We start from the raw sequence: 14,536 nt of genomic DNA on the forward strand, positions 1-14,536 counted from the left end.
CACTTTAATGGCTTTCTTAATCTTAGGAAATGTAGTGTGAATAGCTCAAGATCAAAAGACTTACATGTAAGTGGCAGCGTGTGTGTGGTGTGCTGCTGGTGTGCTTGTGTGTCCACAATGCGGGCCGTCTCGGATCATCTCAGCTTTCATAGCTGGCAGGATGGCCCCCCCTTCCTATCTGCTGAAAAGGAAACACACACACACATACACACGCGCACCCACATGCACGTGTCTGGGTGTTATCAACTCTAGACAATACAAAGGAACAGGAGGACAAAGACAGGCACACCAAAGCCACACATAACATCGCAACCCTCATAGTCTATGTAATGACAACAATTAAGACCTCTTCCTACGTTGTCACTGCTTCAATTAGAATGAAATGTAATCGTTTTCCCCCAACATTCCTGTGAAAGCTGGTTAAAAGAAAACACCCCGAGTGCCCATCGCTGATTAGTTTCCAGCCACACTGAGTCAAGTAGGTAAAACCTTCATGAAGTCTGGAGTGCACCTCGAGTTGCCAAACATACCCACAACCATGCTCGCGACCACATTCCTTATTTTCTTGGTTCATCCCTTCTCTGCCACAACTAGCAACATTAGGTCCATCTAACATCCTCTTGTAACGGTACGCAGACCCCGAAAAACGTTGCTGGGTCGGTGGTTGGTGCGTAAGGAGGTCCCCAAACAACCAAGCACTTGGAGCATGAAATATGAGCGCGCTGCAGGGAACACGAGGGCAGAGGACGAGCAGGGGCGAGTGGAAGTGGCAGGAGAGGAAGGCAGAGAGAGTTTGTGTTCGGGTGCTGGGGGCAAAGGAGTTTGGGAGTGGGGGGGGGGGGGGCGAGAAATCTTGAAATATGCTCATTTCCAGAAAGAAAGAAAGAAAGAAAGAAAGAAAGAAAGAAAGAAAGAAAACTCCTCCCAAACACAGTAGAGCAGGAGGAGGGGCTGGGTGCTCGCAAATCACTCCCCAGAGAGAGAAAGAGAGGAGGGCAGGGCTTGGGATTGTGCGGCAGCTACTTGTTGTTGCCTGTCTGAAGGAGCGTGAGTGTATCGTCTTCCAGCCGGTCAGCTAGTCAGCTACTCAGTCATTCAAAAAACTATGAAATGGAATAACTTTGATTGAAGTGTATACAACTAAAAAGAACAAATAAGAGCAAAGATCAGGAAAAGGAGAAGAGGTCACACTGACAGGTAAGAGTGAGATCCTTTGTGTTTATGTGAGTGTGCATCCATATACAGTAGGTGTGTGTAGGAATGTGTGTATGTAGTTGGGGGTAGCAGGGCAGACAGTCATCTTGATGGTCATCTCCTCTTCTGGATGCACTTTCATTCGTCTCTGTCTTTCATCCTCCAACTTCATCCAAACTTAAAGCTAAAAATAGAAAATTCTGTCTTTTCTCTTTCTGGGGCTTCTGTATATTTATTCAACGACACTCCCATGCCTTCTCTCCATCCCTTTCGGGTTGAATTGTTTACAGCTTACAGTGAGTTAGATTTGCTCAGGGACTTTTTGAGCAATAAGTTGCCATCCCAAGGCGCTGGGTGTAACTGTGGTTGCTGGGATGGATGGTGCTAACTGTAGAAACTCCAGCAGGAAATGATTAAATGAAATATGACTGATAAAATCAAGATCTTTCATTGAGATTGTTTCTTGTTTACTTGTTTTTGAGTGAGTTTGAGATTTAGGTTTGGGTTAAGGCTATAGCTTTAATATTTTAGTAATTAGTGATTATCAGAGAGGGTATTCAGCATCATAAATACATTTTCTGCAACCAATCTACAACATTAATATGATAAATTAGAGGTTTGATACAGCTGCTGTCATCAATATTTATTGTAGCATATGCTTTCAAATGATCTCTTATCAAACAGCTCTCAATTTTCTTGCTTAGAAACACTTTAACACGTTGAGTGACTGCTGCTCAGACTGAAACTCTGACCTTTATGACAACCTTGTCATGACAACACATCTTTAAACAGCAAGCCACCCATGAGATGATGACAGAGGCAGACATATGTGTGCATCTGTTTGTGTGTGGGTGTAGTGTAGTGCTGATGTTCTGTTTGTTGTATGGATAAACACATACATGCAGCAGGTTGTTTCAGACATTAGTCAGTGTCGTGTCTGAACCCTGTAGTGGCGTTGAACCAAGCAAATGCAATTGGACCTTTAATTAATGCTGAAATGTGTCTGTGTCAGATTCACAGAGCTCAACTTTAACTGTGATGGTTGTGTACTTGCAGTGGCAGTGTTGGAGGGGTGTGTGTGTGGTGTTGTGTTACTCACCCAAGTGGGATGAGGTGGTTGGTATTCCAGCCAGCCATCAACACTGTGTGACTGGTGGTCTTCACAAAGCCTGACTGACTGACTGACTGACTGACTGCAGAGGTTGAAAGTAAAAATGTAAATACATATTTTCAAGGCCTTTACTTAACTATAATTTGGGGATACTGGTTGTTAACTTGAGCAGTACCACTTTGTGCAACTTTAAACTTTTCTGCTTTTCAGAAGAAAATAATCAAATTTTCCTTCTACTACCTTAAGACCTACAACCTACTGAGATATGGCAAGCACATAGAATAGGAAGCAGATTAAACCATCCTGCCGGTACTGAATAAAGTGGACTTCTGGGCAGGAGTTGGCTGAGCTGCAACATCATCAAGATCAACAATGTAGCACTCTGAATGGGGCATTTGGAGATTTACTTTTGATACTTAAAGCAGTAATCTGTGACTAGTCTTTGCAGAAGGAGATATGGGTCATTTGCTTTCTCTTCATAGTTAGATGGAAAGAAAGATACCATTTGCATGTCTGTGCACTAAATATGAGGTTGCTTAGCTTTAAAAAAAAAATCCAAATACCAGCATCTCTAAAGCTCACTTATTAACACGTTATATCCTGTTTTTAAAAAATGTACAAAGCTGAAATTTCTGGTTTCACAGGGAATTAAGTACAGGAACCTTGAAGAGGCCAGTGACTTCCTGGAGTCCTGTCGTCAGCCTGCTGGCTCCAGCTTGATATTTAACATACAGACAAAAGAGTGGTGTTGATCTTCTCATTTAAGTCTTGGAAAGAAAGCAAAGTGGCACATTTCTTTAAGTTAATGTTATTTTTTTCATCTCCATAATTGAATGCTATTAGATATCAAGACTGACACACTTAAACATTATTGTGTTAATGTGAGTATAATAAACACAAGGTACTATCTATGTCATCACCCGTCAAGTTAGCATTGTTATTTTTTAACTTTAGCAGTTCATTAGGGGATTAATTGAGGGTTGTCAAGGACATTTGAATTGAAGCTATAATGTTGTTGCACACAAAAGACATCACAAGCACAACTCTGGATGCTTTGCCGTCTTTGATGTAGTTGGAACATCATTTCAAGTACAACTTGGTTTTGCTGTGCAGGACTTTACCTCTGATGGATGACTTTTATTTAGTACTGTTGTTTTAACTAAATTCAGGAACTAAAACCTTTTTCCAGCACTCTCTGACTCAGCTGGCTCTTTCTCTGTGTGACTGCCTGACTGACTGGCCCACAATGTGCTGATCAGTGACTGTACATGGACAACACATTTTTCCCCACTCCATTTCTACATTGAGCATACACACTCAGGGTAGGTAGGTAGATGGTGTGTGTGTGTGTGTGCGCTGTGAGAAAGATAGATATATACACATAGATTCAAAAGTATTAAATGGCAGCTACTGCTGTGGGATTAATAACCTCATTAATAGTTTGCACCTACTTTGCACACCACACACACACATACACACTGGTAGGCCTACGCACTGAAGAGCGCAGTAGGACACCTCTCTCTCTCTCTTCAACAAAGGCTGGCTCTAAACAGCAGTCATGTGACAGTTGTTCCCATTGTTCACTTCTGGCCAGGGGTGGTTTTGCTAATGCACTGGTGTGTTTATGTGTGTGTGTGTGTGTGAGAGTGTGTGTGTGTGTGTATTTGTGTTCATGCCATGGCAGGAAGACACTTTAAGCTCGCTAGAGGAAACCCCTTATTCCCAAGCATGTTGATATTCGTGTTGTCCTCCCTATTGTGTGTAAGTGTAATAAAATACCAGTAGTGCAACATGTGACAGCTGATGTTTAAAGTCCATTTCATTTATAAATCATATAACTATGTAGAGTACGTTCTTAATCTAGAAGCTTATTTTGTATTATGTAAACCATGGACTTGTTGAACCACCTCAAGGACCACTGGTGGTCCCCAGACACCCAGTTTTAAAGTCAGTACTTCAGTGGATTAGAGACAAAGCCTTTCTGAATCCTGACTGATGTGTATGGTTAGCTAGAGAGACGGGCTGGGTGGATGGGTGGGGGGATTACATTAAATTAAACTAAATTTATTAGGAAAGTTATGTCCTGCGTGTCCCTGTGAAATACAATTATAGAAAGAAAGGGAGAGATAGTGAAAGGGAGGAAAGGAAGCGAGAGAGATATTTGTTTTATTGCTAGTAATCCTTTATAATGAGCTGCCTGCCGTCTAAATGTTTATACTGCCATTTCCTCTTCCTGTTAATCTGCACTGGTTTCCCACCCAAGGCCTTGTGTATGTTTGTGTGAGTGTGTGCTTGTGTTCCCAACCGAAGGACTTTACTTGTGTTTGTGTAATAATATTTTGTCTTTTATACCATAGATAAGGAAAATACCTCTGATTAGATGGCAGGTGTCTATTAAAATGTAAGAGTTGTGAGTATTTTCCTACTGTAAATTCCTATTTCAGAGTTTCATAATCATATCCTCAATGTAGCCTGGTTCCAGACCTCTAAATTGCTATCCACTGGAGCCAATGTATCTGCCAGTCTTAGCTTGTTACAGATATAATAACAGTCCATATCTCCAATCAGAGCTTTGTAAGGAAGAATTTAAAATGGAAAATGTCCTTTTAATGTGCCAAAGCTAGAAAGAGGATGACAGAACAATTGCCCCAAAAATGGCAACAATTGTCTTCTCAGGGATTTGGTCAATAAACATTCAGACCCAAACAGAAATCCATTGAAATAAACACAATGTCATACTGAGTATAAATGAATTATCAGGTTGTCCTCCATCCCCCTCAACATAGAACTGTTTGGAATAATGTAGGAGTGTAACTATAGGTTTATATCATGGCCATCAGTTTTATATAGCTGCTTCACATCATGTTACCAGTTAATTTACTGTTGAGACTAACCTAAACTATACTACAAATTAACTTTAAATAGTGGATGGACTTTTAAAATTAGCTTCCATTCTTATTCCTTGGTAAATGGTGATGGCATGTGTGATAATATCCCAATATAGAAAAATAATGGACTTTTGCCAGTGCCCTCCTTTTTCCGTGTGTGTGTGTGTGTGATGCAGGGTGATGTAGCTGGTGGCTGAGCAGCTGTAGGGAGGAGAGGATGAGGCAGGAGGAGGAAAAAACTCTATTATTTCGAGAGGTGGAAGGACAAAGGACAGAGAGAAGGTGACGAAGTGTGGAAAGCAAAGGAAGAGCTGACATCATGATGGAGAGACAGAAGGAGGGAGGGGATGTCTGTGTGGACAGGGGCATAATGTTGGAAAAGAAAGGGAAAGATGGATGTGTAGGGATGGAGTCAAAAGGAGAGAGTGATTTAAATAAGGCAGAAAAGTGAAATAAATAGTGTGGAAAGAGTACATGGGGAAGAGGAGAGGGGAGAGGTAAAAGGAGAAAGAGATAGATAGAAGGAGTGAGATTTTTCACACCTCCGCTCCACGTTGAAATGACTTCCTATAGCTCTTAGCATGAATAATTTATTTATAAGATTAATCGACAAAGTATTCATGTGCGTAAGTGCTGCGTGTCTGTGTTTTCCCTCAGTGAGAGTCAGTCCTTTCTCCTCTGCAGGGGAGGGTGTGTGTCTGGCAGATGGTCAGAGCCCACACACACACAATTACACACACAGCTGACCCTCCCTGAGGGTCTTATAATAGGTCGTCCTCCTGTAGTCGTTCTGCCCCTCAGAGGAATCCACACTCTGACCCAGCATGCCTTCGGAGGACTTTTACAGTGCGTTTGTGTGTGTGAGTGTGTGTGTGTATAAACTTCACTTGTCATGCTTAAGTCTTGAACTGGCCAGCTGTTCCTCTCTCTAAACCTTTATTTGCATTTTTATTGACATTCATCATCGTAAGCTGGTGGCTCAGAGACCCCCTGCTAAAGTTGGGTTTGGTTTTATATTCAGTTTCTGGTTTCCTGTGTTTGCTAATCTCCAACACTCATGGATCTTTAATAAAATGTTTTATCTCTCCTTGATATTTGTATTAACAAAAAAAAGAGCAGTGCACAAGACACCGCGGTAGCAGGTCCTCTGAATTTAATGTGACGTTCACTGTTGTTTTCACCAGTTCAAATGAACATTGTTTGTACGCGGTGTCTGTACCACTCTCTTAACGCCACTCTCAAATCACAAATTCAACAAGGTCACCTCTTATCAGAGTTTTTCTTGTGACATAACACCGTACAATGAACTTTTGCTGAAACAAACTAGTTAATTGATTTGACAAAATGCTATCAAACTCCAACCCTACTCCCCGCACACAGGGTATCAACATGCATACATGTGATTGTGTTTTGCATATCTTGTAATATGATTTTCTGTTACCAGCTATACAATAGATACTGAGTCCCTTTGTACAGGAGCAAATGTGTCCACAAGGTCATACCACATACTATCCCCACAACAAATCACTTACCTAAGAAAAAGCACTTTACACAGTGCTCAGACTCCAAAACAGGACACACCAACATATGCAATATTTAACTGTAAGAAATACTCTCACATATTAGGAAACAGGCTTGTTTTTTTCTTACTGGGAGTCAGATAAGAAGATCAGTATCAGTTTTTATACCAATGCATTTAGTGCAGAGCTACAATATATTTAGTTTAGCACAGTGGAAGCAGAGGAAACAAGTAGCTTGGCTCTATGAAAGGTGACTTCTAAAAAATGCTAAGTTGGTCCTATTTACACATCATATGTTTGTACTGAACAAGTAGAAACAGGGAAAAAAACACATTGTGGATTAATGAGCAGTTGGCATACACAGCAGCTGACCACCAACAGCTGGGCCAGGTGACTGTAAACAGTGTTTGTGTTTAAACACTTCTGAACAAAATCCCTGTTATTCTTGTATCATTGGTGGCCAGCTTGTTGAATGTCATACATTTAAACATGACTAATTTATAACTGTTGAAAGGTGTATTTTTCTTCTTTTGGTGGAGGCTTGCTGTTTCCATGTGGTACCAGTCTTTATGCTAAGCTAGGCTAATCAGATTGTGGACAGTGTATCTACTGAGATCTTCTCCTTTAACTCACAGCAAGAAAACAAACAAGCATCCCAAAATGAGTATTCCTTTAAATGCTGTATTGTTTGTTGTGGGTAGTCTCTTGTTATTAACTTGTGCTTCAGTAAAAAACTGTGTGGCTGCGCCTTATTATGAAAAATAATATTCTACTACATAATTACAGTTTAGTCAGTTCAGTTTGCTCATTTCTTCAGTTCAGGTAGTTGTTTACACTCTCCACACTCTGCTTTTAGGAAAAGTTGATCATGCTTGGCAGCACTAATGCAATTTAACATCAACTAACATAATTTTAACCAATAAGAACAGAAAGAAACAAATTCTTAAATTTAAAAGTAGATTCTCAGCCTTTTTTAAATCAAATTATTTTTCACCAGCAGCCATGTTGATCGCCTTGATTCAAAACACTTGCCTCTTCAACACTATTTACAGTGCCGAGCCCCACAGTCTCCTTCGCACTTTCTGTGATCGTAATCAAGTTTACCAAAGGGAGACACAATAACAGCCGGCAGCATAGTTGTCCCGGTCAGATTCTAAGGTTTGATGAGATTAGAAGTAGGGAGGGTTTTTTTTTGGAATCTCTTACCATCCAGTCTGCCAACATGTCTGCCAAACGTGTCTGTCAGCTCGTGGTGTTTTAGTTTGTACAGTATGACTAACTGCTGCATGCTGAGTGATTCAGAGCAGAAGATATAGCAGGCTGTCCAGTCATCATCACACAGCAGGGGATTTTATCAAGAACCTGTCCAGTGTTTTCCATCACAACCAACCTATCTGTCCTGTCCATCTCTGTGTATTTATATCTGCTTGTCTGTCTGTCATTGGACAACATCCACCCCATGAGCAAATAAAAAAAAAGTTGCTTTTAGAAAGGTCTGAGAAGAAGCTGGTTTTATGGTGAATATAAATAATCGGAAGCATTCCCCAATGGTTTAACATTCAGAGTTTTTTGAGAAAATGACCATGTTCTCCTCAGGTCAGCAGTGGCCCTTTGCCCTCCTCAGTGTTTCAATTATAAACGAAAATCTAGAACAAAAAAAGAAGGGAAATGTCTTGTCTTTAGTTTATGAAGTTAACTTGAAACTTTTGATAAAACTGAGATTTTAATTTCATTTTTTAGATGTGTTTGATGTTTTGATGGATTTTATTAAATTTAAACGACATATACCGGGTATTTCCTTGTTGTACTGGCTCTCTTTATGTGTGTATCATGTGTCTGACTGTACGCCAGTGTGTGTTTGTGTGTTTCAGCTCATATGTCTTTACAGCAATGTATTGCACCTCACCCTTCTGTCTTGTTTTACCATGGTTACATAACCTTGTCCACCTGGTTATTGTAAGTGTGTTAGGTTATACACCTGGAGGAACTTTTCTTTATGTATTTATCACCTTAATAAAGCCATTGCACTTGTAGTGTGTATATATGTATACAGTAATTTGTCAGTGGAAAGACTAGATCAACTCTTCAAATCCAAAGCTTTTAAGTGCTGGTAAAAGATTCAGGTCCTCTGTGTCTGACTTTGTGTTTCTGTTTCTTTCCAGAGTTGAGGATGATGGCAGAGGGGCGTTTTGCCAGTCTGCCCAGGTCCCTCCATGCTCACCACACCCTGGGAGGAGGCACTGCACACCCTGGAGTCCCTTCCACCTCCCTCGGTGTGCCCAGCAGCAGCACCTGCTCCTCCCGGAGGCTCCAGGCTTCCCTCGCCTCCTCCATGGACCTCCTCAGCTCCAGACCTGGGTGAGTAGGTGGTATTCAAAGAATCCTGGCACAAATTTGGGTCTGACTAACATAGCTTGTTAAACAAGCCTATATACAATATGCTGGCATTTCTTTCCTGTCTTTTCTGTAAGGCAATCCAGGTTTTAGTAGATTTTGTTACGTTAATAAGCAGGCAATTACAAAACAATTTGGTTCCCATGACAGAAAAGGTCAAAAGTAATCATCTGCTTCTATAATCTTTGGTGATGCTTCTCTAATAGATGGGTTAAGTATTACAACTACATTCTGTGTGGACAAACCCTGTTCAAACCCACAAATCATAATTTAAACTATAAGGAAAACCCAACATTTTCCAAAAATACCAAATATGTAAGGCTGAATTAGAGGACAATATCTATAAAATGAGACATCAAATGTTTGCATTAGACGTTGAGGAGACATAAACATCTGAATATCTGTGTACAGTAAGCAGCATCAAAGGGCTTCAAAGAAGTGTTGGAACAAGTTGACACAGAGTACGGTATACATGGGATGCTGTCAGAGAGTGGAACAGAACATTTTTCTTACCTAAGTAAAGGTACTTATGTGGAATTTAGTAAAAAAAAATGGGTTTAGGAGGATACAGCCGCATCTGGAAGGGGATTTTTTTAAAGTGAAAGTCTTCACAAAGGTTTGGGGTGTTTTAATTTAGTTTGAGCTTACTTCAATTAAATTTTTCTCTCCTCCTCTTTCCCGTTTCGTTCCCCCAGACTCCCTCCAGGGCACGGCAGCAGCCTATCAGAGAGGCCCTCTGCTGCCTACCAGCCAATCTCCATACATGGAACTCTGCCTCGACGCAAGAGAGGGGTCAACATCACCCATGGAAACTACACCTGGGACCCCAGAGCCAATCACACGCAGCAGATACTTAGCGGGAACATGGCACTGGCTCCTGGATCCATTCATCAACCCATGACGTCTCCGCTGGTCCAAAATGTCATTGATGACTTTCATGGCTACAGGTAAACAAGTGCACAAACTCACATAATTATGCTGATGTTCTAATTTTAAACAATACACAAAACTGCATTTTGACATTTACAATTTTTGTCTGTGATTTTGTCTTCAACATTCATGGCAAATTATGGTGTGTATATCACAGTGCAGTTCCCTAATCAATGTTGCCTTGCCTTTAATTGACACAATTAAAGGAAAACACTTCACTTTTGAGATTAAAAAACTAAAGAATATTTAGTGGGAACATCAGCTAAGGTCAGTTTGCATTTTACAGCAGTTATTTTTGGATTCCAGTAGTGACCCAGAGACACAGCAAATAGCAAAAACCTGTCAAAAATACATCAAAATTGGGTGAAGTGATGTGAAGTATAGTAGCCTAGAAGCATACCATGTAACTGCAATGCTGCCAAAGACCTTTGTTACATGTCATCTCTTGAGTTTCCCCATGTTTCCTGTCTGTCTCTCCACTATCTCCATCAATAAAGGCAAACATGCCAAAAAAAAACTCATAGAAACCTCTCAAACCTGTCTTGTAGCATGATCCACTTTTCCACTGTTGATCCAGATGCTCAGTATGGAATTGGTTTTGAGAAGTTTCTATGGACTTTGGGATATGTTCTGACAAGGTTTTTGTTGGTATTGTTGTGCCTCTGGGCCACCACTGGAACCAGCAGCTGTAATCGCTGTGTGTGCTGCTGTCTTTTGTGAAGGAGCAAACTTTTCAGAACCACTTTTCAAACCTGTAGGCAGTAAGGTATATTCATTCTCAATAGATAGATTTTGGTTGAGTATATCTTTGAAGGAATACCTAGTCAGTCTTAGCATTATGTTGGCACTTTTGATCAGCTGAGATTTGCCATGCTCTAGAGGAAAAGCTTTGTTTATACGAACTGTTCCTCTTCAGAGTGAGTACCCAGAAAGAGTTTGGAGTTGGATGGAGAAAGACGAGTCTGCAGAGAGCCTTGAGGGGGTGAAGGAGCTAGCTCAACTTCAGAGGGAACACACACACACACACAGACAGACACACACACACCTCATCCCTCATCGTGTCCTCCCATCTTTCTATCTCTAGTGTAGGGTTACCGCAGACTGTATCTGATCTGTGTGTGCACATGTGTGTCTGTGTGTGTGTGTCTGTGGGTGCGTGCGTGTAGCCCCCAGCATTTGGGTTACCTTTGTAGGTCAGGGTGTGGCGGGACAGATCACAGATTACTTTGCGTTCTTTGTCTGCTCTCTCTATCTTTCTGCCTTCATGCTGGATACATTTCAGACGCTGCTGACATACAGCAGGACAATTTGTCCGGGTCAAATTCAACCTGCGCAGGTGGCTAAATAATGAACAGCATCATACTCTCACTCTGTTTTTTGTCATTCATGAATTTAGTGCAACTTTATGGGTGTTATGTCCTTCTACTTCTTACTTTTGAAATGTCAAAGCAAGCAAAATAAGACGAGAGTCAAGTGTGTTTCCAGTCTCTATGTTTCTGTTGCTGAATAAAGTTTGGCAGGTTGGTGTTGCTTTGTATAATCAGCTAATGTTGGTCATACATCATTAAAGCTGTCTGAAGATCAAACAGCAGCACTTGGTAATAATTTAATTTACCTACTAATGGCCTCACAACCACAAAGGAGACTCCTATATGTGAGTGACAGCGGGTATGAGGTACAGGGTATCTCTTCATACACATAAATATACTTGGACTAACCTGGAGAGTAAAGTCTCAGAAAATGTTTCCCCCATGGTTCTAAGTAAGGTTGATTTAAAAAATTGCAAGCAACACGGTTGAGTTTTCTATAAACGATTAAGGAGCGTATATCTCTAAGGAATGTAACCACTGGACAGTTGGTCTTGACTTTCCATCGCTCATGCTGTTTGCTGACCTATAACCCCTGACCTTATGTTGCACTAGCTTCTGATTGGTCGGTTTGTCTTTCTGTTGACCTCTGTGGGCAGCTCAGCAGACCACCAGGAGAGGAGGAGGGGGGAGAGCAGAAAGAAAGAGTGGAAAGGAGAAGGGCAAATAGAGGGATGAGAGGGAGTGTAGAAGAGCTACAGACACGGATTGTTGACACATGCAACTTTTCCTTTCATCAGCATAAATAATCTGATGTTAAAATCAATTTATCTGTTGATTGTGTTTTGATTAACTTCTTCCTATATTTTAGATCAAATAAAAAGGCTTAAACCAGTGATTCCCAACCGTTTTCCTTAAGGGAGCTCTTTTCTATCATGGCTTAAACTAACTACCCCTGACTAAGTGATATATTTAATGGAGTTTATGTATTTATGTATATTTATGATTTGGATGTTTATTTCCTGTAAATATTGAATATAAAAATGAGTTTTCCTGATATTTTGGGGGAATGTTTGATACAAATCTCTTAAGAGGTTGTTTTAAATCTGTACTTTTCTATTGCAGAATGAGGCTGTTTATCAGGGAGTGAAAAAAGTTCAGGTCGTCAAAGTTTAAAAATAACAATGTCATTTAGTTTCCTTCAAATAAATTCATATAATTATACAATTCTGAGATATAGGTGTACTGTGTATAGTTTCATACTTTTTTCTTACACACCTTAAAATAAAGAAGGCTTTGCAACCCCCCATGATGCTTTGGCGACCCCTAGAGGGGGTCCCAACCCCCAGATTGAGAACCACTGGCTTAAGCCAATTACTTAAAAGAGTAGTTTCAACTGTTTTTACACTATATTGACTTTTAAATGGCAAAAGATGGCACATCAATGAGCTAAAAAATCCAAACCACGTTCATATCTGATGTTTTATTGCCCTGGTATCACCCCTGACAAACTGAAGGAGAGAAAGAGCAGGTTGTGATAGAGGGATGCTTTAGTGCTTCAACTAAAAGGGAGGATGTGAGATGTAGGGCTCCACAGAGACTCACCTCCAGGTTTAAAAAAAGCAACATTTTCCATTTAAAGCAACATGTAAGAACACATTTCTATTTGTGGTGTAGTAAAATATTTAAAAATGCCAAGGAGATAAGCACTGGAAAGACGTGTTTGTCTTGAATTGGAAACCAGTAGTGGAAAGTGCCTGTTATCGGTACCAGATTTGTCATCAACATTTCTTATATTTATTTAATTTATTGCATACCAACTGCTAAAACAGTATTCTATGAAGATTAGTGGATGGCATTGAAATACTTCATAGCATGGATCAGAAACACAGCTATTAACAGCAAATACTGACTGTCTGTGGAGCTGTATCATGAAAACACACTGACCTCTGTAGGCTGCCTTCAGACCCTGCATGCTGCTCATGATCTCTCTCCATTGCTCCCACTGTCACTCTCTCTCTTGCTCCCTCTCTCTTACTCTCTCCCACACACACAAATATGGTGTAGTCCCTCACTGAAGCCAGTTGTGGTCGCGCTGAGTATTGTGTGGTGAAGTGCAAAGAACAACGGTAGCCAGAAAAAGACTGTGGCGAGTGCTCGCCTGCTTCTGCCCTCCCTACTCGTGTTGTTTTTTTTCTCCCTTTCACTCGCTTCCACTCTTTCTGTCTTCCGTGCTCTGTCTCTTGTCTGTGTTGCAGGTCAGTTTTGTGGTTGTAGAAGCAGAAAAATCCAGTGTCTGATGCTGTTTCAGCAATATGGACAGAAAAAGGCCAAGTTAGCTGTGGTCAGCTTGTGTAGTCTGGAATGCCTGGCCATCTCACGCTGACCACACTTTGTTTCAGCTCTTTTGGTGGCTTTCTAAACCTTATCAGGGAAAAATAGAAATGTAAAAAAAAAAACATCCACCCAGATGCAGGATGGAGAGGCCATCTTTCACCTGACGACCTGAGTTTAAGACACTGACTCTCTATCAGCTCCGGGGTTGCTGCTTGAGCCTGACCTTTGACCTCCCTGAGTGGAAAAGGGAATTTCCCTCAGTTGTAGCACATTCAACTCAAGGAGGGTTTATATGGGTGTTGTCTGGTATGTGGTGATTCTCATCGCTCCCACCTCAGACTAGAGAGCCAGGGCAGGGTTAAGAGGGGCAGGTGGTTGGTGTGGTGAAGGTTTTGGGGCCAATCTGAAGTCCAGCCAACTACTGACTCCAACGAAGCAAGACGTAAGGCTACAGAAAGTGGTCAACGTCAAATTAAATGTCTGATTTTAGTTTACATTTGAGACCGCAAAAAACATCCTGTGTTCTTCTTCCTCATCCTCCTCTTCATATTACGCTTTCTTGATCCACGGCAGTGAAGCTAAACTATGACCACCGATCACTGATCACTGTAAGGTTGATGATGATGATGATGTGTTTTTCTAATATTTTATAGACTAAACGATTAATCAATTAAAAGCTGTGGACAGATTCATTTACAATAAAATGATTGTTAGTTACTGCGTAAATAATGGATTGATCACAGTGTATTTGCAAGTACAGCAACAGATAGAAGACATTTCTAAATGTTTCCAGAAGAAAAACTCCATTGTATAGTTAATGAACTTTCTATGGTGCTCATGGTGGTACTGTTGGGT

General features: G+C 40.8%; 1 protein-coding gene across 1 annotated transcript in view; it reads left to right on the top strand.

Moving 5' to 3' along the window:
• Positions 1–1,019: 1,019 nt before the first annotated feature.
• The window catches only part of bcar3 (BCAR3 adaptor protein, NSP family member), a gene marked incomplete in the record, with an annotated part of 50,391 nt that continues 36,874 nt past the window's right edge, over positions 1,020–14,536 (top strand). Inside the window, 3 exon segments of the mRNA XM_035653573.1 lie at positions 1,020–1,197; positions 8,876–9,071; positions 9,803–10,054. Of these exon segments, the coding sequence (XP_035509466.1) occupies positions 8,884–9,071; positions 9,803–10,054 (440 nt within the window).

Source organism: Morone saxatilis, unplaced genomic scaffold (assembly GCF_004916995.1).
Source record: "Morone saxatilis isolate NCDOM2014 unplaced genomic scaffold, NCSU_SB_2.0 Contig12, whole genome shotgun sequence".
Classification (NCBI taxonomy): domain Eukaryota; kingdom Metazoa; phylum Chordata; class Actinopteri; family Moronidae; genus Morone; species Morone saxatilis.